General features: G+C 30.4%; 1 protein-coding gene across 1 annotated transcript in view; it reads right to left on the bottom strand.

Moving 5' to 3' along the window:
* Window positions 1-2568: 2568 nt before the first annotated feature.
* Window positions 2569-27403, bottom strand: part of LOC119602567 (ecdysone-induced protein 74EF-like) — a 100232-nt gene continuing 75397 nt past the window's right edge. Inside the window, exon 6 of the mRNA XM_037954148.1 lies at window positions 2569-2683. Within this exon, the coding sequence (XP_037810076.1) occupies window positions 2643-2683 (41 nt within the window). The 3' untranslated portion in view covers window positions 2569-2642. The remainder of the gene's footprint in view (window positions 2684-27403) is intronic.

Below are 27403 nucleotides of genomic sequence, written 5' to 3'. Positions count from 1 at the left end.
AAAGTTTGTGTGAACCGAATTTCATTTCAAAATTTTATTTTGCAGTATTTTTATGAAACTTTATCTAATTTTATCATAGTCAGATCCTTGTCCTTTTGAATCTTGACAGAATATAAGTGTGACTAACAATTAAACTTTTATATAAATTGCCAGCAAAAACAGTTTAATGACTTATACTTACTCAATAACATACTTTTCAATGGCTACAAAATACCGTCTGCATTACTTAGAAGGACTCTACTAATGACTTACAAATAATTAAATATGTAAGTACTTACTTTTCAGCCTTGACATATTGTTTTCGAATTTTATTTTTACACAAACGAAAACTAATATATGACGCAGTGGAGGTATCGTCATGGGCAATTTTTTTTTCTCACAAACAAAACTACTTATTTAAGATATTATTTGCATGCGATCGTAATCGCCTCTCTATTTGCAAGCGAACGTGTTAAGTACTTGCCTCCAATATCATCACCGTATTAAAATAAAGTTTTAAAATGAAAAAAAACCCTTACTTGTCTATGTAAGTTTTTGCTGGGTTGTTTATAAAAATGTACATTTCATCTAGAATATAATATTTCGCTTTAACCTAAAAAACATATCTGGCCTAAAAAATATAGGTCTTAAAAAATATTTTCCGAAATGGTGTAATCAATTGAACAATCATTGTTACTTGCACATGCCCCTACATCATCAACAGATTTTTTCATATTTTTTTTTAAATTTTTTTGTTGCGTTTCAAATGAAAACGAAAAAACATGTATTTTTAACATGCAACATAAGCTCAGCATTTTTCTTTTTCATTCATTTTTTAATAAAAAAATGAAAATAATAATGAAAAAAAAATAGTTGAGAAAAATGTTTGAAATAAAAAATTACTTCGTTAGGTTAAGTTGTTGCATTTTTTTGTAATAAAAGCTTCTTCTAAGCAATTTTTCTTATTTTTTATTCGTATGAGCGACAGTCTCACATATAAAGAAAATCCACTTACTTGGCCAACATTACTTTTCAACTATAAATGGGTAATAACGTGTTTTAGCTGATTTTTTTTTTGTTGCAAATTGTTGTTGTTGCATTCGAAATTATACATTATGTTGTCGTAGGATATAAAACATACATACGTTCACACATTTTATACATAAATTTATGTGTGAGTAATGTTTGCATTTATGTATGTATCTGTGTGTGTTGGCATATTTGTCGTTTTTTTTTTTATTTTTTTTATTTATGGGGTTTTCTTTCTGTGTGTTTTAAACACGCATCGCTTCATAATGAAAGTGAATTGAATTGGCGTTAAACTTGTGGTAAAATGCAGAAAAAAAGACACATAAAAACAAAATTAAATTTTGCAACAACCATGTTTGATGAGTGATTGGTTCGATCCTTATGGAAAGAAAATAAAAGTGAAATGAAATATTATATCGAGATTTACAGAAAATTTTTGTATAAGTGACTAAAAAGACGATAGCTAGATAGCTAAATGAAAATTGACACATAGCTTCTCCATAGCATAATTAGTAAGGGATTAAAAGTTACCGAAAATATAGTTTGCGCTAAGCGAGATATTGGTGGTCAAAAATCTGTTTTTGGTGAATATCTTGCTTAATATATAGAGAATTGAATTCACGCTTTATCTCAAAATCGCTCTATGACCCATAGTGTCTATCAATAATTTCAGTCATATTTATGAATAGAATTAGAAACCGTATGCCGTAAAAGAAATGCTCCCCAATAAACATCAGGGAATGTGGCTTAAGTTAATTATGGACCGATCAATTTTGAATTAATAAAATATTTTTTTAATTAACAAAATATTTACTTTTCTGAAGGGGACATAATATAAGGGAGGATAGGGTCAAGTATGGACCGACCCACATAAAACCTGTTAGCGAGATTTTGATTCGCAAGAAATTTACTTATGTCGAATTTCATCACTATACACGTATTTTTAAGCCAATAATGAGCTGTAGGTTCATTTATATGTCGATTCTCATAAGAGTTAGTAGAGAGGTTTTGGCACGAAAGAATGTTACTTATGTCGAATTTCATCGCTATACTCGAAGAGGACCTTATATGGGGGTAGGGTAATTTATAAGCCGATCCTCCAAAAAATTGGTAGAGAGGGTACCTTATATAGGGGTTAGGGTCAATTATGGACTGATCCACATAGAATTTGGTAGAGAGATTTTGGCTCGCATAAAACTGTATCGAATCTCATCTCATTATTCGTTATTGTATGCCAGTAATGATCGTTAAAGTCATTTCTGAAGGGGACCTTATATGGGGGGTGGGTTATTAAACTTAGACTTTATTTTTAAATATTTGTAAGAATTTTTGAATTTTCAAAAGAGTTTCTATACAATAATATTGAAAACAAATTAAAATCGCTTGCCTACCACTATTTTTTTTTTTTTTTTTCAAATTACATTAATAATTATGACCATTACACTATGTGCCAGAAAGTGATGCTGTAATAAGGGATGTAATATTTGAAAGAAAAATTGCCATAAATCAAAAAACTATTAATAATAAAATCATTAACTGAATTCTACAAACATGACATAACAAACGCTATTTACATGTATAAATTTGTTATTTTGGAAATTTTAGTAACTCATACCTTTTTATAGCTGTTCGAATTACACATTTTTAGTATTAAAACTATGATCAAAATATTTACCTAAAAAGAGAAAAATAAAATTGATAAAATTAGTTAAATTATTCTAAAAAATTAAATATTAAATACCAAAGAACTGATTCAGAACAAATGTTGAAAAAAAAAAAACAAATTTTAGATGATATATTTGTTTAATAAAGCTTTGATAACAAAACTCAACAAAATTGAGCTTTATCGGCGGCTTTTGATTAAATATTTATACTAAAAACATTTTAGTATAAATAATATACTAATTAAACATGATGTATCCCTCTTCATTTCATTTGAGTTATATTTTTAAGGAATTTCTAATTTTTAGAGAAATTTTATAAGAAATGGGATTTATTGTTATGCTGGAATAGTGAAATTTCAAACAATTGTATTCGTATAAGAATTGAGGCAACAGTCCAATTTCAACTTCGGGTATCGGAATAAAGGGTTACCGATAGGTAATGACGAAGATAACTATGCACAATACAAAATAGAATTCGAAGCAGCGGCGCATATTTGATCGGTGTAAATCAGGTGGGGATTAAAAAAAAATTAAAAAATCCGAGACACTTGCATGCTTTTCACGACACTTGAAAATGCATTTATACTAGAGGGCATCACACTGTATTCTCAGGTGATGATAGATTGTAACCATGTTTTGCCTCATGGCCACAATCTACAAAGGACTTGGCCTATAATTAATAAATAAGAATGGCAACACTATCTAGATTGGCGAAAGAGTATCTAGATAGTATTGGATATTTAACAAAGAAGTCAGTCGTTCACGAAAATATGCTACTTTTTTATAAACATTTTTTTTCGAAGGCAATCGAGGTTTTTAGAATTACTCAACCTTTAAATATCTAGATTGATTCAAAACATTTTACTCTTAAAAATTACAAAACACACCCACTTTTGTTTCTGTTGAAAAGAAAACAACCAAATTGTTTAATTTAAAAACAAAATCCTTACATATTTATTTCAGAATTGTATATATGCATGTACATTAAAAAGGTCAATGTTCTAACAAAAACTGTCTGCCCACTCCATTCTAAAAATATTTATTTAATATTATTAAAATTTCTTTCTTCTCCTTCTGCAAAACAGCACGTAATAAGTATTATTCATAGAAATAAAATAGTAGAAAAACAACAACAACAAGTTTTAAAACCAGCTAAAACGGAAATTTAACTATTAAAGGATTATTAAAAGTGAAACTTTTTTTATAATTTTCAGTAAAAGTGAAATAAAAAATGCAAAAAATAAGAAAAAATAATAAAATCATCTCATGCATGGGATACAAACGAACACTTATGTATGTGCACCACAAACACATGTACACATGCAGAAAGAAAAGAAGAAAAAAAAAATAGAAAAATATAGTTTTCATTTTCAATGGGAAGCACTTGGCCATGAGCCCAATTAACTTGGTTGCATACAGACAGAGATACATACACAAATATTAAATGTATGTTAAACATATAAACAAACAAACAAACCACTGCTGCACAATAACAAACAGCAACAACAACAACGGACTTTGCAAAGTATTTTAAATCATACATGATCTAGTGTGCTGCATGCCTCAATGTATCACTATATCAAGAGGTATCGTAAAAATATAATTTGATTTGATTAAAATGTATGTATGTAAAAGAGTCTGCTGCAAGCCGGTTGCAAACTCTTTTTTTACATAAAAACATATGTATTTTTACACTATACTATATATGTTTATAAATATTTATATAGAAAATGAAATTATTTCACAAAAATAATAAAAACTAATAATAACAGTTGATAGAGAGCAACGCAGCAAAATACGAAAGAAAAATATTAAAATAAAAAAGTGAAAAAAAGTTTCGTTTTCAATTTCTATTACAAGAAAATTTTTCCAAGAAAGTTTCACCGATTATAAAGCATATATGCAACACTATCAACAACATCATGCAATAATTACCACCACAGACTGTATTACGCTGCAGCAGTTTTTGTTGCTGCTGCAAACCAAATAACAGCAATAGTAAAACAACAAACACAAAAAATGCAATAGTAAAGCAGCATTACTGCATCCAATAACATGCAGACCTGACGAAGAATTAATTGTAATTAAAATGATTTTTTTTAAAGAGGAGCTCCTATGGAGAGTTAATTTTAGACTGAACTGTACTGAATTTGAAACAGTCATTAATTTCCTAAAACAAAGCATTTCTATCTTTATAACAGGGCCCAAAGAATACACAAAACTAGTTCATACTTAATTTGATCGCTAAACTTATATTTCATATTTCGTGTCAAGTGACCCAACTTTTAAAATCGATGTCTTCTGATTTTGATGAAATTTGCTCCTTTGGATAATTGTTGCTAGAACCAATAGGTGAATAGTTACACTAATTTCAATAAAAACCTGTATGATCAAAATGTCCAACTTTGACCCCCTCTAAGTCCGGCAGTTCTTGACCGATAGATGAAAATTTGTTTCTGGCCTAATATTCAATAGTACTAACCTTGGTGCATGTATCATCAAAATCGATTTTTTGAGTTGGGTCATTTGACAAGAAATTGCCTATATACATATATATAACCCAATGAATTCGATTCTCAAAAAGTTTTCATGAAGAAATCTTTATATTTTGTCGAAAAAAATACCAAACGTCAAGTTTGAATTCTTTAAAACACTGATTTATAGTAGCAAAAAAAGCCATGCCAATGGAAAAAATCATCAATGACAGCATTATTCGTTGTTTGTAATTTGTTTTTGTTGTTTTTGTTTGTAATAGCAGCAGCAAGTAATGGTCGTTGTCAGTAGTCAGACGCTGTCGTCTTAAGTATTAAAGCAGAAGTTTGAAGTATTCAATAATATTACAAAAATGGAAAGCAACGAGAGGGAAAGTGCTTTCTGTTGTATGGCTGGTTTCTTGTACTCGTATGATCATAATGATGGTAAGATGGAAACTGCAACAACTATTCATGCATGTATGCATGAGCATGATGAAGATGGTGGTATTTTTTTATAAAGAAAATTTCATTTTCATTTCAACAAATAGTATTAAGTAAAAAAATAGAAAAACTATGTTTGTAGTAGCAAAAACAGAAAATTATTGCATTTCATAAAAAAAGACTAGACAATGAACATGATGGTAAATACAATCAATGCTACATTGAGTCATTCCTAAAATCAGTAAGTTGTAATCGACTGAATGAATGAATGAATGACTAACTAAAAATGTAAGTGTTTCAAAATTCAATTCAAAAGACACATAAAAAGATGCTTAAATATAAATACCATGATTAGATAGTTGTCTTAGCTGATAATGGTGTTGCTTCGACTCCTTAGTGTCCCTGGGAGAAAATGCAATTGGTAAGAAATAACCGCCTCAAAAAATTATATGTTTAGTATGTCATCCAAAGAAAAACACACACATACTCACTTGCAAACAGAAAATTCAAATAACAATTGTTAAACCATCTACTTAAAATAAATATATATAGTTAAAAAATAGAAAAAAAAAAAAATACAAATAACATTAACAACAACATCAACTAATAGACATGGTGACACTGAACATACAAAGCTGTTAGTATAAGGTTGAATGAGGTTGTTGCTGCCTCTCAACTGGTTCGCATGACAACGACGTCAAATAATTGGTTGACAAAACAACCGACGGCCAGTCAGCCAATCTGCCACATACACGTAGAACGTTGTGACAATATTATGCTACTAGTATTCATATGTACATGTATGTATGTATGCACATCGTACGTATAAAGACGTAACAATAAAACGTATCTAATAGTGAACATTTGCCGTACACACTGAACAGCAACTCACCGCCACCACTGTCATTTAGACAGCCATTCAGTCATTCTGTCAATCATTAGAAAAAAAATGCAATGTAAATAGCAATTTTAGTCAATAACACCACACTACAGTGCACCAAACTACCGATAGACAACACACTCAACAGAATCATTTCGTATTGAATTGTATTGAATCGATACTGTGGTTTTTAAAGAACTGATCATGTTTGTGACTTTTTCTCTATTAATTTTAATACTTTTACTTTTTTTGGGGAAAATTATAAAACTAAATTCTTTAAATGATTTAAATTATTGATTCAATTTTGTAAATTTCAATACCATTCGAAATGAAATATGCCTTAAATATTATTTGAATCAAATCTTGCAAAATTATGCTCTTATAAATATATTATGCACAAAAATGCTCTAACAAATATATGCAATTCCAAAATTCTTAAATTATGCTGACGCGTGTAAATATCTTATCCATGAGTCCATAAGATGTACCATATAAAAAACATGCATTTGCATATCTTGGTTTCCTTGATCATGACCTTCTCTGGTTTGTTCGTAGTTAATCGATAAACTCAGGAACTACGGCGCCTGATAGGACAATTCTTCAATATATTACAGGGATCGTGAGAAGTGTTCCTGTAAAGTTTTAAATTTATCCGACAGATGGCGTCGAAGTTTTATTTTTTAGTCAATTAAACCACGAAACCGATTATTTGAGGACTATATAGATATTTACGTGTAGAATCCACATGTCTAATCAAGGGCCTGTAACGCGGACAGGGGGCCACTAGCATACAAATAAAATAAATCTTTTCGCTGTATTCAATATTGTTGACTCAGTTAAAGACAAATAGAGTAACCATAATCGGCACCAAATAATCCTGATTGGTTTTTGTCATTTTCGAATAAGGTTGTCTATTGTATTATAGAGAAGAAAGCTAAATTTCTCCATACTTAAAAAAATAATAATGGATTAATAAAGTTGCCTTTCGAAAGTCAAAGGATAATTATGGTAAAGGATATTTATGCTTTTATTTATTTTAAAATGTAATTCTACAAATATTACCACTGTTCTATAAAACTACTGACTATAGAAAGACAATTGCATTGGACATGGTTTGCATTTAACGTACAATACATGTACTTTTTATTAGAAATACAAATATACATATGCATATATCGCATGTATATATGTGCAGACACACAGACATTTACATAAATATAAACAAAAAAACACACACTACAGAAACAACAGCAATAGAAAAAATGATAGTGCAACTAACTACGAGCAAAAATCGTTGATTGTCGTTTTTATGCGTTAAATGCAAAAATATTCGCGCGGTTGGCATTCAAACACAAAACGGAGTCAAAGTTCTGAGAGAAGGCGACAGATAGCACGTCACTTGACTTAAATGGGGACATGGACATCAAGCTTTATGAGATTCCCGCTGCACCGCAACACCGAACACCACACCATGCAATTGTTTACATCATCGCTCTAAGCATTAGTTGTTTGTTTGTTTGTCTTTCAGTCAGTCCGTCCGTCCGTCAGATGTTATTGTTATTATTATTTTACTGGTGTTGTAGTTGTTGTTGATTTTTGTTGTGCTATTTTGTATGCATATTGATAAGTGTGTGTGTGTACTAGAGAAGAAACAAAGTAAATAAATACACAAACGAATAGACAAATAAAATTCTAATGCCAGTCAGTCAGTGTAAATGCACTTCTGCCCCTGCCATTGCTTTTTTTTTTTTTTTGTAATTGCACTCGACACTGCAGCAATTTATATTTTTCACTTTGTTGTTGTGATTATAAATACGTTTGTTGTTGTACGCAAAAATACTATTAGAAAACAAGAACAACAAATCACAAATGCACAGCTAAACGAATGTACCGATAATCATACTTTATGCATATGAATACGTTATTTAAAATTAAAATTTTCTTATTTTTTAAATTATACAAAATTCTTAAATTTTATATATTTTTCGCTTCGCGTTTGTCATTGTAGGCCACACACATAGAATATATTTTATAATGGTGTGTTGTTATTTTTGAAGAAAATACAGGGTGTTGTTGTTTTTTAGGTTAAATAACTTACATTACGATATTGCCTAAAATGACGTAGACCTATGTTTGAAAGTGGCCTTTAAAATATTTTAAAAATTTAATTGAAAGTCTCCTTATTTTATAAAATATCAAATAAAAATAAATCCTAACTTCGATAATTCATAGTTAATAGCTTACTTAAAAAACAACGTTTCGAGAAAAAGGACTTTAAATTTAAACGAAATTTTAATATTTCTGAAAGAAGAAATAAATATATTTCTCATCTGAATTAAAAAAAAAAAAAAAATATGTGGATGATTTTCAAACGGTTATATTTTTTGATACTCAGTTGAAGAAACTTAAGAGTAAATATAATACATATAAAATTATATGTATTTTTATACCATCAAAATAGTGGGGATGTTGAAATAATTATTGAAAAGTTAAAAAAGTCTAATGGCCAATATCTCAAACTCCGGTTATCGCTTTACCGGTTGATATACTGCCGATTAAAATTATTTTTGTTAGAAAACTATCAATTTATCGTTAGGATAAAAAATAATCAAACATAGAGAAAATGGGGGTAAATGTACATATATTCAGATTTAAGCTTGTTAGTTAGTTTGAAGGAATAAAGGTCTGAAGGAATAAATCTAGACTATTATCGAGCCTGTGGCGCGCTTATTACTAGAGTGTCTAGTGGAGATCGTAACCGTGATCTCCAGACTTATTAGAACACTACTAAACCAGATTATCGATTTGGAATTTTGTATAAAAAAACTGAGAGTAAATATTTTATCAAACCTAATTTTAAAATTTATAGAGATGAATAGTGTCTGATCTTGAAAATATTCTATTATAATTTGTAGTGTACACAAAACATAAATCTATTATAATTTGCATGTATTCCTAGAATCCTTTTGTTATTTCCTATTCTTTAATACCCAGTATATAAATTAAGCATAAAAATAAGTACATACATGTGTATGTGCAAAAAATCTAAACCAAAAAATAAAAAATACTAACAGTGTTCTAGACTGTAAATTGTCGATATTTCTCATAGTTGTTGCATGTTCAACATCCACTTCCACTTTATTTATCGTATGAATGTACATATTTTCAAAATACAACAAAAACATAGATTCGCATATATATATATGTACACATACATATACATCAATATTCTATTCACACTATAGAAAACAGCATTTTGTAATAATAACAAGAACAACAAAGACTATTACACTCTATGTATTGGTATTTATAAGCGAGGAAGGAGAACAAACAAATAAATGAAACGAGTTGCTAATAATAATAATGGCAAAATAGACAAGCAACAACAACAACGATTGCAATAAATACAACGATTGCAGCAGCAGCAACAACAATATTAGCACGAAAAATTTCCTTTTCTAGGTCTAGGCCAGGCGCACAATTACATTCTAAAATATAAATAAAAAACTAAACAGAATAACAGCAGCAACAACTACAACAAATTATACAAATAAATAAATATAGAAAAAATAAACTTTAAACGTACAAAATAAAAATAAAACGTTCTTATGTTCGTTCATTCGTTAAGTTCTACAACATTCGCAATGTAATTTTTATTTATTTTTTTTTTTTTTCAATTTAGTTCGTCCACAGAAGTTGCAGAACTTTAAAAGAACGTACGTTCTTATTTTTATGCTATTTTCATATAAGTAAGAAAGATGATCCGGATTATTGCGACTTTTATAAGAGGCAATCTAAAATTTATGCTTGAATCAATCGGTGAATCCAGATGTGACAGCTTTTATTATAAAAAACAGGTAAAAGAAAAGTAAATTTTACTATTAATATTCATGGCATTTACTATACTAGCGTATGAGTATTACTAATATTAAGTAATATTCATAACTCATACGTTTAAGTGTTTGAAAATATCATTATGTCCTATACCACTATATTGGTATGTATGCGTTTGTATTGATATATAAATTAAGCTTAGAACAATTTTCTGAGTCGACTTAACAATATTCGTATGTCGGTTTTTCGTCCTTACATGTAAACAATGTAATAAATCTACAAGTCGCAATTAATAAAACGAAATTTTGGTGTACGTATTACAAACAAATGTTAAACATATAATTTCAGAAAGCCCGATATCGATTAGTCATTGGAGGCAATTTGACTCTGAGATTTTGGTTAGTTTAAACTAGGACCGTATCCTACAAATGCGATAAACTATAAAAGCGAAACAAACAAATGTTCTATAAGCAGTTCGGATAGGATTTAGATAAATTTAAAAACATGTTATAACCACTGAAATTAAAGAAATTGATGTCCCTTATTCCAGCTTTAAATGAATGAATGAATTGATACTTTAGAAAACCTGCATACAACGCATTTAAAAACAACTAAATTTATTTATAAATATCTAAGTATGCAAGTATGTACGTTTGTCCGTCCTTTCGTCTATTTGTATGTTCGAATACAATAATAAACAAATGCAATGCTAAAAGTTGAGTGTTCTAGCCGCCTTCATTTGGCTTCACGTTTCTCGTTTCAGACGCCTCTGCATTCTAGTCTCTATATCAATCTTTCTGAATATTTTCCACAGTGTGTCTATGTGTGAGTTTGTTTGTGTTTAGTGCGTGTAGATAGAATGTTATAGAATGTTTGTAGTATGCCACACATTCACACGTACCTCTGATATACGAACGTACAAAATAAATTCTATTATAGTTGTGCTGCTGCTTGTTGCGGTTTTTATTGCTGCTGTTGTTTTTGTTGTTGCAGTTGCATTCAATTAGCGACAACAAGTTTCCTTTTTAAATGTTTCTTTTTCCTTCAATTTTTATCAAATAAATAAGCGACGACAACAGCAACAACTGCAATATTCTACATGTTGTATGTGAATTGTTGTGTTGTTTCGTTCGGTTCAACAACATTTCAAGTTGAACTGGCATACAACTGACTAAACTTTTTTTATTATTTTTTTTGCAGCAACAGTAGTAGTTTAAGTTAAATAATATAAAAAAATACTCGTAATATAAAAAGCAAACTAAGTAAGTATGTGAATAAGTACGTTTATGTACATACGAGTACTAAATAGTGTTTGTACTTGATGTTCGAAACCCCAAGCCCCCCTCTTGCTGCTTCCCACCCTAGTTGTGTTTTTTTTTATTCTAGATTGGTGTGTCTCTATTAAAATGTACTACTATTTAATAAAGTAATCATGTGTACATTTGTACATATGTGGGTATATGTATGCTAGTATATACATACATACATACATTAATAGAAGTGTTTGTAAATGGATACTCTATCAAAATGTAGAGGGTCAAGATTAAGATTACTTTCAATTAAGATTGGTTTTAAATATCATTGTTAATTTTTCAATAAATCATTTTTCCATGTTAAATAAAACCCATTGATTTGTAAAATTCATTGAAGAATTCAAGGTTGCAATTGAAATTGGAAAACAAAAGTTAGATTTTGGCAGAACGTTTTTTTGGTTTAACTAATTGTGTAAATAAAGGATATCAATTTGAAAATGAACATTAAATGCTTCAAGTTACCACAGCTAAAATGTAATTTTAATTCATTCAAAGGGACTGTTTCTCAAAAATGTTATAAAGGCTTTATTATTTGGAGAGTGTTGTTGTTGTTGTTTTCATCAGCAAATTTCTTGTGTATAAAAACCAACAACAACACATAATAATGAAGCTGCATATTCGTGTAGTATCCCAGGAGTTCGACAAAGAGTCAATGCATCCGATAGTAATTTCCACAAACGTCTAACCACTTGGATGAATCTAATTCGTCTTTCGTCACGGATGTACTCTTTGTAAACGAGGGTGAAAATAATCGTCACTTTAGTGTCCCCATTGTAAATGAGAGAGTGGGCTCTTAAAAAACAAACTTAATATATTTGTCCGTCTCCTCGTAATCTATGGGGTGACGATTGACTTCATCGTAGGACAAGCACATGGTAAAATAGCTAGTCACCTGGACAATCGTTGACTAGGGTTAAATAGGTAGTTCGGGACTGTCCGACCGAACTTTTGGAAATCTTTGTGTTTTGCTTTGTATGTAAATATACGAAAATTGTACTTTAAATACTGAAAATTTTTTGGAACTAACCTAATTTGCACATTTTCTCTTCATTGTACAAAATTCATAGCATACAATAACTAAAAACAAATTATGTATTTTGTCTTTAAGGCCTGAGGGAAGATTTTGAAAAAGTTAAAGTTTCTGTTTTTTGTTTTTTTAATTTAAAAAATAAGTTAAAATTATTTTAATTATACACTAACTTCCGCTATAAATAATAGTAATCAAAGAAAATATACAAACATACAACAATTTGCAACCTGCTAAACAAATACAAATCAATACCAAACAAATAAAACTATAGAACTGTGCGCTTTCTATATAGAATAATAAATATTGTATATAAAATATTTTATAAATATAAATTTATATATGTATGTACTAAGTATAATTTAATTTATCCCAGTTTATAAACATTTGATGGCATCAGCAAATATTTTATATTGTTTTTATGGATTGAAACAAACAAACAAATAATAATAAATGATTATAAGTTAATGCAATTCAACTGTCATTTTGTCATTCCCTCCGGTAGTCCGCTGGAAATATCATATAACATCATTCAACTGTAGTTACATTTAACATTGAAGATCGTTTCATTAAAACACATTTAATTCATGCAAACGAATGTACAAATACGTTCAACAAAACGTCTTAAATAAAATAAACATAAACTCAACATTGTTTTTGAATGTTTGTTGTTGTCTTTCTGGATTTTCTTATATTTTATTTGTATAATTTAGATATTTAAAAAATATATTATATATTTTTTATAATTTTGTTTTTCTGTACGTATTAATAATAATTAATTAATTTAATCACAATTAATATATATAATCACAAAAATTTAGTTCGTACGCTGTTGTATTGTTGTGTCTTTCACAAAGTTAGGAATTCGATTCAGAGTCCTGAAGTTTTAGTCTCTGATATACATAAATTGATAAAATTTATTTACAATAAAGTCTATGAATCCAAAAATATTTTTGTTTAAAAATTAATAAAAATTAAAACAAATTTTGATAATGAATAAAAATATTTAATGGGAAACAATTCAATACCAGAAGATGTTATTGTGCAAAACAATAGTAAACACTTCTCCAAATTTTCGCTCATCTTCAAACAAAAAACGACAACATCAACACAAAGAGAATATTGTTAAAGTCATACAGTGAAAACAAGGAAAAAGAACAACAACAATTGCATATTAATTCTTCTTAATTTCTTTCATAATTCAACAACTTTTTGTCACTTTGACATTATGTAAAAGTGACGAAATGTCGCTGTCGTAGTCGCCGTAATATTGTTACAGTCACTGTCGTTGTCGTTATCGTCATTGCTGTCATTGTCGTTCAGTTACGCGCGCCACATTGAATCAGGGGTGGGGGCGTGCGAGGGACCAAGAGGGAGACCCAAAGAATATAATTTCATATACAACGGAGGTAAAGATTTGACTGTTTGTTTTCTGGTTGCGTTATTAAACTACCAGTATAACTAATAAATGCATGGATGTTTGTATGTATGTATTAAGTATGTGTAGATGTTTGTTTGTATGTATACCCATCAATCGTATTATGTATGTATGTAAGAGTATCGTCACGCGAGTGCACCGAACTAATTCAAGGCTGCATACCACACGAACACAGTATCTATGTGTAGGCCTTCTCAGTCCCCTTGTATTGGTGAGCGAATTTAATGTACTCTTGCTTTTGTTTGTGTTTTTGTATGTTCCACAATTATGTCTTTATCGTTATGTGCATGTAGTTGCACTCTCACTATCGTTCACTCACTCACTTAGACACTCCTCTCACCTCACGATTTCATTTCAATTGAAATATTTTATCTAGATGCATTTGTGAGTGTGCAATTTCATATGTTCAAACGAACGAACGGTAGTAGCATCCGTATATCGAAATGCTTTCATATTCGTTTAATTTTTATTCTGCTTTTTTTTTGCTTTTCGCACATGATTTTCTGTGGTTGTATGTATATTGGTGAGTATTTTTTTGTTTTTACTTTTACTACAAGAAAAGTTGATGAGTACGAGTAGATTTTTCATTCACTACTTTGGAGCTCTTTCAGTTTTATAGCTTATTCTCTAAGCATCTGCTTGCACTTAAACTAGTCTTAACGCAGCAACTGTTCGGTAAAGATGTTATAACTTCTTTGCTGTTTTAACGGTTTTTAAGACCTTTATGCAGTATGTGCTCAACGTATTTCTCATGAGTTTTTTTTTGATGTTAGGGGATTTGGTTTAATGTAAAGAAAACATAGAGACAAAAAATAACTTGTCCTTTATTTAACTTTTACTATTAGGTTGCAATGTTTTTTAGAAAACAATTTTTTAATATGATTTCCTTAGGGCAGATGTAAGAATAAAGGTTTCTTCTTGTAAAAGTAAAATGAGTTTATTTAGAAAATCGTATGATATGTATTTGGATCTTTGTTTGGTCTACGGAAATTATTTAAGTTTAGAATGAACAAAAAGAACTTATTAAGTTTACAATAAAACGAGACAATATGTATTTTGCTTATTAAAGAAATACCTATTACCCTGGAAAATAAGGGTTTTGCTGCGAAATTTTAGATAGTAAATATGATATTAAAAGTCACCATAAATATTGTGTGCGTTAAACGAGTAATTGGCGGTCAATGGTCACAAAAATCAGTTATTTACGAATATCCCACTTGTTATGCGTCGTACGCGTTTTGACTCTATTATAATTTCTATAGGGAATTAAATTTCTACCTTTTAGTTACAGACTATTTTTGCACATACTTAGTTGTTTTAAATTTTTTCAAATCACAATATTTTTAACTCTGATACAGATATGTCACATTTTTTTCTAATATTAGCTAAAGATACATAATTAATTTCTCCTACATCCGGCAACACTTTCTGACCCATAGTGCATAGTCCGAAATTTTCGAAAGGGCCAGAGTTCATAATTATGAATATAATTCTAAAAAGTAATCGTCAATCAATCAATTTTTGTCGATTAATCGCTCGAATAAATGAAAAATGCCAAATTTCAAATAACAAAAGTGTTATATTCGGCGAAATTCATATACCATTAAACCGTATACCGTAATATAAATGCTCCCCTATATACATCAGGGAATATGGACAAATATGGACCTCATTTGAATTAACAAAATATTCGTTTTTAAAAACAAAATATTGTTGTTCCGTGAACATACATACATATATGGGCAGTAGGGTCAATTATGGACCGATTGTTAAATTTTATAGGAAGATTTTGGTTTGTATAATACTTATTTGTTTCTAATTTCATCGCCCTACTCGTATTTTCGACTCAGTCATGAGCGTTAGAGTAATTTTATGAAGGCGACCTTATATGGTCAATAATGGACCTCTCATAAAATTTTGTACATAGATTTTTATTTGTATAGAACTTGTTTATGTCGAATTTCATCGCTATACTTGTATTTATTCCCTACACAACTATTATGCGTTTGTGCTGATGTTTGTAGCATCCAAAAATATTGGTCCTACACCCACCTTACAGTATACCAATCAGCTCAGAATCACTTTCTCAGAACATTTAGCTATATCCGTCTGTCCGTTTGTCTACTTTGTTTAAGGACTGATATATCCAAATCCCAAATATGTCTGGATTCTCTCTCCGGTGCTGTTGCCATTTCAACTTATGATGGATTCCTGAACTCGTTAAGTATCTCTTACTCTTCGCGTAGTAGGGCGCCAGTATATGTTGGGGAATTTTCAGGTTGACACTTGGTAGTTGCCTGAACTGATGTAATTAGTGAACGATCGGGAAAGAATCCTCTGTCCGACAGAACTCTAGTACTGATTTAGTAGACCTTTTACTTCAGGGAAGTTCTCGGGGCTGTTGCCATCTCAACAGGATTCATATTATTTCATGCTACGCGACATATGGTTGAGGTCCGTTCCCTCAACTTGTCGGATCCTGGGAGGGATCCTGATTTATTGGCTGGATATTTCGGACTACCAAATACGTCTCTAGGTGCTGTTGCCGAATCAACAGAGCCATCTCAGTAGGGTAGTTGTGTGGGCTTTAAGAGGTTAAGGAATGCACTGGAATGGGTCATTAGTTGATGGGGATTGCATTTTAAATAATGCAATCTTGCATGATATCATAAGGGTGTCACCTTCCGCTAAACCGGAAGATTGATTTCACCTGATGTTGGGGTTTGTCGCCCCTTCTATTGACTTTAGACCAGTGGTTGCTTTTTCCTTGACGGGTTTTGCATTGGGATTGATCCCATGCTGCCTGTCATTCCGCAACGGGGCTACTATGGGAAGAGATTAAATAGCTCGAGTTCTTCAGCAAAGTGCTTGTACATAGACCGGCTCAGCCATGTACAAAAATTGCTACCTGAGTTCTTCATAGAAGGATTCAGGGGCGCGTGTTAGACCGTCTCTAGTCTACCCAGAGGATGAAAAAGACCACCGTGAAATAAGGCCGTCAAGACAGGTGTTCACGTTAAGCACTCGACATTCGTGTCCGTTTGTCTGTGTGTCTATGTAAACCTTGTGTGCAAGATAATTTGATGAAATTTGGCAGTTACTCTTCTTTTGACCCATGGACAAAGCCTATTTGTAGGCTGTACTCGCGTTTTTATTTAACTTATTTGCTTTAAAGTAATTTTCCGAAGGGACCTTATGGGGGTAGGGTCAAATATTTACAGATCCACATAAAATTTGGCAGAGAGATATTGGTTCGCAAGAAACTTACTTGTGTCAAATTTCATCGCTATACTCGTATTTTTAAGCCAGTAATGAGCGTTAAAGTAATTTTCCGAAGTGGACCTTATATGGGGGATAGGGTCAATCATATGCCGATTCTCATAAAAGTTAGTAAAGAGTTTTTGGCTCGTAAGAAACTTACTTATGTCTAATTTCATAGCTATATTCTTACTTTTAAGCCAGTCCTTATATGGGTAATTTATGTGCCGATCCTCAAAAAAATTGGTAGGGATTTTGTCTCGCATAAACTTATGTGAGTCGAATTTCATCGCAATATTCGTAATTTTATGCCAGTAATAAGCGTTATACTCATTTTCTGAAGGGACCTTATAATGAGGGTAGGTTAAATTCCATAAAATTTGGAAGAGAGATTTTGGCTCATATGAAACTTATTTATGTTAAATTTCATCGTTATACTCGTATTTTTAAAACAGTTATGCCCGTTAAAGCTGTTTTTCGATGGTCCACTTGTAGGGGGGCTATTCGAAAACGTGGACCCATATTTTCAATACCAAACAAACAAATGGAATGACAAAATCAATATACCCCATTTCAGATTCTTGAACAGTCATAGAAATAACGACATCGCCTTTATTTCTACAACCAGTTTTGAGGGATATTGTTGCGTTTAGTAAGTTCTTCGGCAATAGTTATACACTAGTTCATTGGAACGTATGATTTCTGGAACTAGTTGAATAAATCTAAATGAAATTAATTAATTATATAAGGATTTCATATGAAAAGAAATAATTTCTAATATTCGAAAAAAAATTTACATAGAACACAACTCAAATAAGTTTAAAATTAACTGACTTAACTGGAAGAGTAACTACCAGTTAAACGATAACTGTGTTGAAAATGCGGGTTAAACAAATAAAAATTAATTATACATAGGTCAAAATTGAGAAAAAAATAAAAAATTGCTGATAACTAATTTGGTCAATTAGGTATCCCTGTGACAAAAGTAATTTTAAATTCGTATCAACATTGCAAAGTAAATTTTTGTTTCAATTCTCCGATTTTTCCTCTGTTCCATTCACTTGACATTGGTGGTGCAAATGTTGTTTACTTTTTTTGGCAGTAACTTTAAATATTCTAATAAAAAATAATCAATTTGGCGCAGAAAAGAAAATTGATTATTTTTCGTCTGCGCAAAAAATGCACGGCTGTCAATGTATTTGTGTTTCTTTCTTGTTTCTACAATAGTTTTAGATAGATTGAGAGATATGTACTTAAGGCGCTGCTTGTTTTGCTATACAACAAATAAATATCGTTGATACCCATACAACAGCAACACCAACAGAAACAACAACTCGACGACAACAACATACCAAACGTACATATAGCGTTTTGTATTTTTAACAACATTTAATTGATGTCAAGGTGTACCGCATAATTTAAAGTGCGTTTTGATTATTAAATACAAACTTATGGCAGCTCAAAAACTCTCGGTGCAACAATATGAAAATACACAAAAACAACACTAACAGCAGCAGCAATAAATGCATAAAAAACATTAACAAGATAGATAGACACACGACCAGACGGATGAATACATAGACGGGTGGTAGTGCACATAGACAAAAAAATATAATGATATAAAAAATCAATGCACTAAAAACACTAACACAACAACCATCATCAGCTTTTGGCAGTTAAAAATACCAGCAATACTGACAAGCACCAACCAATAGCTACTCCACTACCTCCACAGCAGCCTGGCTTTTGTCTATAATGTAAATAAAATCAACCATTTATGATTAAATTTGCTGATTAATCTGCAAATGTCTCAAAAACGAACGCACTCACACACTCACTCACTCACTTACAGACATAAACGACTGCTATCAATTAATCGTCTGTCCTCTCGAACAGAGACCTTTTGCCTCGAAAAAGTCTTAATAATTATTACGAGAACGAAAAACAAAAATGAACATTAGAAATACCAAAACACCGAACCTAAATTGTGTGAAACCATTATTTGCAATAGAATTCAGAGAACAAGATAAAGGAGAAGAGCGGTGCACGGTGAAGTGTGTAGTTTTGCATTGTAACTGCATACACATCAACGCACTTTCATGACAATTTCAAACTGTGCCATGCATGTATTCATATATACATATGTATGTATGTGTCTGTACGAGTTAGATGCATTTATATGTAAAATATCATGGTAATGACTTTTTGTTTACCTTCAAATTGGCGGCAAACATAGAAAAAATACTCGTATAGTCACTGAACGCACATTTGACTGTACATGAACTTAAAAAAATTACAATTCTAAATATTTATTTATTTTATTTTTTCATTCTTCGAAAATGTTGTTTTTCTCTAATAATTGTAACGTGGGTTAATCGAGAAGTACATATTAACATTAATAGATGGGATTATAGCAAAAATATAAATAAATATTATCTTTGTGAATAATCTTCTGTATAAATTTTCAATCATAATACACTAAATTTCAAACCTTTGGTCTTAATTTAATTTTTTACATAGAATTATTTAATGCAAATAATTTAAATTATTTTTTAATATCATATTAAATTATTATTTAATATCATATTATTTCACCGAAATGTTTTTCCGGACTATAGGCCCTATTGTGAGCTCCCTTTCATGGAAAATGTTTGTTGGTAAAACAAAAATCTTATATACATATTATTCACTGATGTTCAGCTGAGTTTCCAGGACGTAATTCCCAAGAATTCTTCAATCAGTATTCGTGAGGGATGTTATATCCCGAATAATATCACTCCCAAGATATTTGGATCTAATTTCGGCGATCCAAATCCGATTACAAAGCTTTTATATGCCATTAAATGCGCCTCTCAAAGACCTTTTACAAGATATCAATATTTCTTATCATTTCTTAACGTGAAATATGAAACAAGTAAGAGTATTATATTCGGCTTTGCCGAATCTTATATGTCATAAAAGGACTGCTCCCTTATAAACATCTCAGTGATATTTAGAATAGGGCTTCAGTCAATTATGGATCGAAGTCTTTCGAATTAACAAAATATTAATTTTTAAATACAAATAAATTTTGTCCAATTTTTATAACCATAAACTGGATTTCTCTAAGAGGTATTATATAGTGGTTAATGACCGATCATCATAATATATGGTAGATAGCTTTTGTTTCCCGAACGGTACCTTACCAGTTACCGACCCATATCTTACGTCGAATTTCATAACCGTAGGAACCTTAGACGGAGGGTAGGGTCAATTATGGACCGATCCTCATAAAATCTTGTAGATCTTGCTTGTGTCAAATTTTATAGCTGTACTCGGATTTATTAGCCAGTAATGAGCATTTAAGTCATTTTTAAAGGGTACCTTATATGGGGGATAGTGTTAATTATGAACCGATCCTCATAAAATTTGACAGGGAGTTTTGGTGCTATGTGTTACAAATAGAATGACAAAATCAATATACCCCATATCTTTTCTGAGAGTGGAATACAAACTGTAAAAAAGGAACCCAGCATAAACATTTTGAGAAGCGGTATCTTAGAATGAAATGTAAAACTGTTACACAATACACTGAAATGTTACACTTACATAGAGTGATAATCGGAATTTTTGTACACATACTTCTATTCTACTATTTTCTAGACAATTTTTTTTCTTTTTGTCTTCCATAGTAATCCGCGGATAGAATAACTTCTAACATAAATGTTTTTTTTAATATTTACACCATACTCCCTTAAATGCGACAAAGTATGTGAAAATAAAACAGAAAAACTTGAGACCAAAATTTTATTCTTGGTCGTATACCGTTTCGATAGATAAGGTATTGCATTTTGAAGTTGTAATAAACGTTAAACTTATTTTCTAATGGAGATTGCTGGTTGCAAACATATTCAAGGCTGTTTTAACTTTATATCGAGGACCACTTGTATAGAGTATAGATATCACGGGCCAATAATGCCCACTTTCAACACCAAATATTTCTGATCAATAATATTTTGGAAACATTTCATCTTCCAAGGACCTTTTAATTTGGATTTTTCTATCATTTTTACTTTTTTACACTTTTATTTTTTAATTTAAAATTAAAAGAATTTTCAATTAATTTAAGTTACTTAAATATCTACCCACGTTTGTATGTAAATCACCAAATACTTTAGACGTGTGTGTTTTTATGGTGTTCTTTATTTTATTAGTTTAAATTTAATGTTTATATTTGTTGCATTTAATACAACAGCAACAACAACAGATAAATTACCACCAACAAGCACACATACAACAACATCAAAAATTAAATGCTGCCGCACCATGAGTATGTCAATCGATCCGGTTTTTCCATTAATATTTATCATCAAAAATCGTTTGTAATTAAATACTTTTAATCCTAGATTTTAAATAACCGATGTTGTAGTTGTTGTTAGTGCTTGTGCTAGTGATTGTTGTTGGTTGTTTGAAAAAAGTAGGCCTAAATTGTTTAATATGGTGAATGCATGCAATTTGTTTGTCAATGACTTTTTTGTTTGCCATTTGTTAGAATTTTGTTGTAGTAGTTGTTTGTTCTTAATGGTATATCCGGTTCATATTGAAGGTCTTGGGTTGCTATAGTTGTTGTGTTTGTCTCAATTTACAAGTAAATGTTGCTCATACGCACTGGTTTTACAAGCAATTTATTAATCAATGTGGGGTTTTTCTTGGCTTTAGTTTTTGGCTTTTTCAATATGACTGTGATTAATGCTAAATAAATGACCTTGAATATTTAATCTTTGAAATTAAAATGGCAAAATTATTGTGCTACTAAAATGATTGATTTGTTGGTGTTGCTGGATAGTAGTATTATATTTATTAAGAATACATAAATACATATGTACGGTGGCCCCAAAATGGAAGTTGCTGATGTTCCCAACGAAAATTAATATTTAGTTCATTCTAAGATACTATTTCTCAAAATTTTTGTCCTGTCAATATTTGCTGAGCTGGATTAAAGGATAAAAAGGTAATTGTTTAAGGTTTTTATGATTTTTATGATATTTCAGTCAAATAAACCATATACAAATTTAGTATCATATGAAAGGTCTTTGGTAGACGATTTCAATGGCTTAACACAATTTTTTATTATTTTATTACAAATGTCGTAATTTTTCGGAAAATCTTTAAGTTTTTCAAATTTTTACGTAGAATGTCCTGTCAATATTTGCTGAGCTGGATTAAAGGATAAAAAGGTAATTGTTTAAGGTTTTTATGATTTTTATGATATTTCAGTCAAATAAACCATATACAAATTTAGTATCATATGAAAGGTCTTTGGTAGACGATTTCAATGGCTTAACACAATTTTTTATTATTTTATTACAAATGTCGTAATTTTTCGGAAAATCTTTAAGTTTTTCAAATTTTTACGTAGAATTTTTTTAATTAATTCAATTAATTGAAGTTATTACATTACACTATGCGACAAAAATAAATACCTGGGAAGTGATATTATTTTTCTAAAAGGTGGATCCGAGAACAAGAATATGTTTTTGAAATTTGCCAAACACCTCCAAAATCTTGAGTAACTGGTAAAAAACCGGGTTTTCGTAGCTTTAGGCACTTATAAGTCAGTAACTTAGTTAAATCTGAACCGATTTTAAGCATAAGCTGAGGCCTTTATAATAACATATATTATGTTTAAGTAACCTGGAGAGATATATGTGAATTTCATCAGCATTAATTTTAGTTTTGCACCTTTCAGAAAAATAGTATCACTTCCCAGGTATTTCAATTTTCGTTTATTTTATCTCACTGTGTTATATATAAACCTTCTAAAATTTCACCGAAATGGTTTTTTCTATTTTTTCGAGATTTGTTAGCTTTTGTATTTTATTTTAATATTTTAAACTCTATATTGTCCCAGGTATTCTGCTAGCTATAATGTCCTTAAAATGTACATCAGCATATGTATAATTGCATTAGCTTTACAATGGTATATAACATTAATTGATTTTAATCTACTATCAATGAAATATTAACACAATTTATTCCAAATAAATACTTATTTGTTATGTTTGCTTTGCAAATAACGGCTTCTATGTTATTGTTGACATTATTTTGCAATGTTTTGGTAGCGTACATAGGCTTAGATAAATTTAAATAAAATTTGATCTAGATGGAATTTTGAAAAACGGAAAAAACCATTTCGGTAAAATTTATTGAGGATTATTGTGTATTAATTTCATCGAATTGTATTAAATTCATCTATGTTAAAATATAAAAAAATGTTTAAATTTTACGAAAAATTAGAATATTTCGATTACTTTTACTAATATGCCGTTGAAAGCGTCTCTCAAGGGCTTTTCTTATGATACCAAATTTTTATAACTTTTCTTTTAAAGAAATATGGAAAAAATCACAAAAACATCAAAATAGGACTTCTTTATCCTTTGATACAGCTCATATTGACCCCAGAACAAAAATTTTGAGAAACGCTATCTTATAATCAATTAAATTTTAATTGTAGTCGGGAACATCGACACCTTATTTTTCCTCCATACAAACGCGGCCACCATAATATACATGTGTTGTTATTTTTAAGAACCGAAAAAATTATTTTGCTTAGCTTGTCTTATTACACATAAGTACAATGATTTTTTTAATAAAATAAGTAGTTGATTGTGTTATATATATATACATTAGGGTTGGTCGAAATACCTCCTAGGATCGAATCAACTTAGTGAAATTATTTATGTATCTGAAAGTCAAATTTAAATATGAAAAATGTCATTCAATTATTTTTAGGTTTATTGCCAATTTTCTAACCAAATTATGAAAATCTATCTATCTATCTATCTATCTATCTATCTATCTATCTATCTATCTATCTATCTATCTATCTATCTATCTATCTATCTATCTATCTATCTATCTATCTATCTATCTATCTATCTATCTATCTATCTATCTATCTATCTATCTATCTATCTATCTATCTATCTATCTATCTATCTATCTATCTATCTATCTATCTATCTATCTATCTATCTATCTATCTATCTATCTATCTATCTATCTATCTATCTATCTATCTATCTATCTATCTATCTATCTATCTATCTATCTATCTATCTATCTATCTATCTATCTATCTATCTATCTATCTATCTATCTATCTATCTATCTATCTATCTATCTATCTATCTATCTATCTATCTATCTATCTATCTATCTATCTATCTATCTATCTATCTATCTATCTATCTATCTATCTAAATAAAATAACTATGGTGCCTGCTAGGACAATATTTCTAATATATGTTTCAGCGATCGTAAAAAGTGTTCCTGTTAAGTTTTAAATTTGTCCGATAGATGACTTCGAAGTTTTGTTAGTCAATTACACCCAAACTGTAGAGTCCACATGACTAATCAAGGGCCTGCAAGTGGACCGGGCGCCACTAGTTAAATATACAAAATTAGCTTTTATAGTTTTTTAAATTGATTCATTTATGAATGCACAGCTCAAACGCTTTTAGCTAAAAAGTTGAATATTGGATTACAGTCTGAACTCTCTCATTTTTGGAAATTGGAATATGTAGGTAGAAAACTATGCGCTCAATTAAAATTTAACGCACAGAATTGATGAATTTTAAAATTTGGTTACGGCTCTAAATTTATAATTAAAAGGCAATTAAACAATTTAAATGAAATAAAAGGAAATAATGTAGATTTATTTCAAACAACAAATCGATGTTTCATAAAAATAGGACCAAGTGAGAAGCAATTGGATGATTTACTTAATAAAGCCATTAAAACTACTTGCAGGGTTTTATTATATAAATATTTGTTTTAAAAATAGAATTAATCGATTTTGTTTTAAAGTAAAATTTTTTAAATGACAACCATACAACTATGTTTGTTTGCATTTAAGCATTTGTCTCCCAGAAATTAAAAATATATACATATTTTTGTCTGCTTCCATAGAGAGACTGTTTGATTTATTGCCACATCCTAGGCGTCAATATCAGTAACGAAAATACTTGAATATAAATGTTTACTAAGTAAAAGTAAATTGATTTATTAGTTGTTCGTCATCGCAACTATTTTATGTAACTAATTATACCACAATCAATAACTTGTTAAAACAACATCACTCATACCATCTGTTGGCCAACCCGGCTAACTGGCCGGTCAACCAGCCAGCTAACTATTCATTGAGCTTAGCTAGTAGACAGTCAGTGAAGACATGAAATAAATAAATACAAAAAATAAAATTGCCAACAAAATCTGGCTGTTTTATTTATTTTCTTAAAGCTCAACTGACTGCCAGCCTGCTGACTTTAAATGTCTTATCAAATATAATTTTCACTTGAAAACCTGCTGCCATTAAAAACAGAAAAAGTTGTTAAAAAAGGTTTTTTGTTGTTAAATGTGTGTGAAAGAAAACTTTTCTCGAGACGGGCGGTAAGACATTTCCATTTTTCACATAAATGTGTGAGTTTAAATGTATATGTACATATGTATGTATATGTATTTGATGTTTTTCCATTTTTTTCATCATCAATTTTGGTTGTTTGTCTAGTTTTATTATTACTTTTTTTCCAAATGTTGTTGACTACATTTTCAAGTTCAAGGTTAGACACAAAATTTTTTATTTTTATTTTCTGTTTTGTTCGAGTAGAAAGAAGTACATAAATGCTTGTTTATATACAAAATATGGAGAAAAAACCAAACCAAAACCTTAACGCACACACACTCCAGAACATATTAAAAGTATTACGCACCCTAAAAGCCCACACCAGATTTGGTAGACTACTTATATACACGCATACACTTAAACTCGAAATGATTCACAGACACGCAAAAAATTCATACAAAAAAACTTTTTCCGTTACATTCCCTCTTAGTTCTTGTATATTTACTGGCACATGTACATAGCTGATTTGTGTCTATATGTGTTTTGTCTTCTTGTATAGAAGAAAATTTTTGGTAGGTGTATATTTGAGTTTTATATAAATGACATTCAATTTTTATTCGAGGTCTCAGGATGTCTGACGAACTCATACTGCGGTCACACACCCACATACACTTACACAAATACGGCCTAGTAGCCTGCTTAACTCCTAGTCTGTCTATAGTCAAGAGCCAACAGTTGCTGGAAGCAGAGGCTGCAGTAGCAGCACAACGACAGCAGCCAGTAGAAGGAAAAAATAAGGCCATTAATACAAATGAACGATTTCAAGGACAAAAGCATTATTTAACTAACGAACTTTTGCCTAAACAAGGCTGGCTGGATGGCTGACTAGATGACTGCTCCTCGCACTCCAACCACCACCAAATGTCGTCTACATACGGAAAACCGTTACAGAAAACAAACTTTTTTAATGATGCCTTCTTCCTTTTTATTTTTTACTCTTCCCTTCGGCTCCTTCGACCGTATACGCACCATATTGCCTTTAGAGATCCCGAAATTTCTGTCGCTGCATGTAAATGGGTTTGTTGGCAGCCTTCTTTTTTCAAACGCTTTTTCAACAAAGGCAATATCCTTTTGACCTTGAAAGTATATTTCCATACTGTAGAATTTATTGACCCGACGACTAAGCCTGCAGATGGATGCGGGTAGGGTAATGTGTGTGTGCGTGTGCTTCGTCTGAGACTATGGAGATTGTTTTTGTTGCTGTTGGTGTTTATGTCGTTGTTAGGTTTTTTTGTAGTTGTTGTTATTGCTATTGTTGTAGTTGCTGTTTTCCGTTATTTTTGTTGATTTGGTTTTAGTTGATGGCTGATTATATGGAAGATGTTATTTGTGTTTACGTATGCCTGTGTATGTCGCCTGTATAGATGAATGGATAGCTGACTGACTGTTTTACTGGGAAGGTGTATGATTTTCTGTAATATTTGCAGAGTAGTATAGAATACAGTTAAAGAAATTTGTGTAGATTAGTAAAAACGTTGTAATCACTTTTACAATCTATGAAAGGTTCTTTTTAAATAATTATGTTGTTACACCTCTGATTGAGCAGGTATCGAAAGTGATATAATATTGTTTAAAATGGTTAACAAAATTATTTAAACAACAACAAAACTATTTTCCCAAATT

This window comes from Lucilia sericata, unplaced genomic scaffold (assembly GCF_015586225.1).
Source record: "Lucilia sericata isolate MDLA Ls3-8-SP2 unplaced genomic scaffold, ASM1558622v1 Contig000242F_arrow, whole genome shotgun sequence".
NCBI classification, from domain to species: Eukaryota; Metazoa; Arthropoda; class Insecta; order Diptera; family Calliphoridae; genus Lucilia; species Lucilia sericata.
The sequence above is the reverse complement of the archived record's forward strand: the minus strand, read 5'-3'. Positions and strand labels throughout refer to the sequence as shown.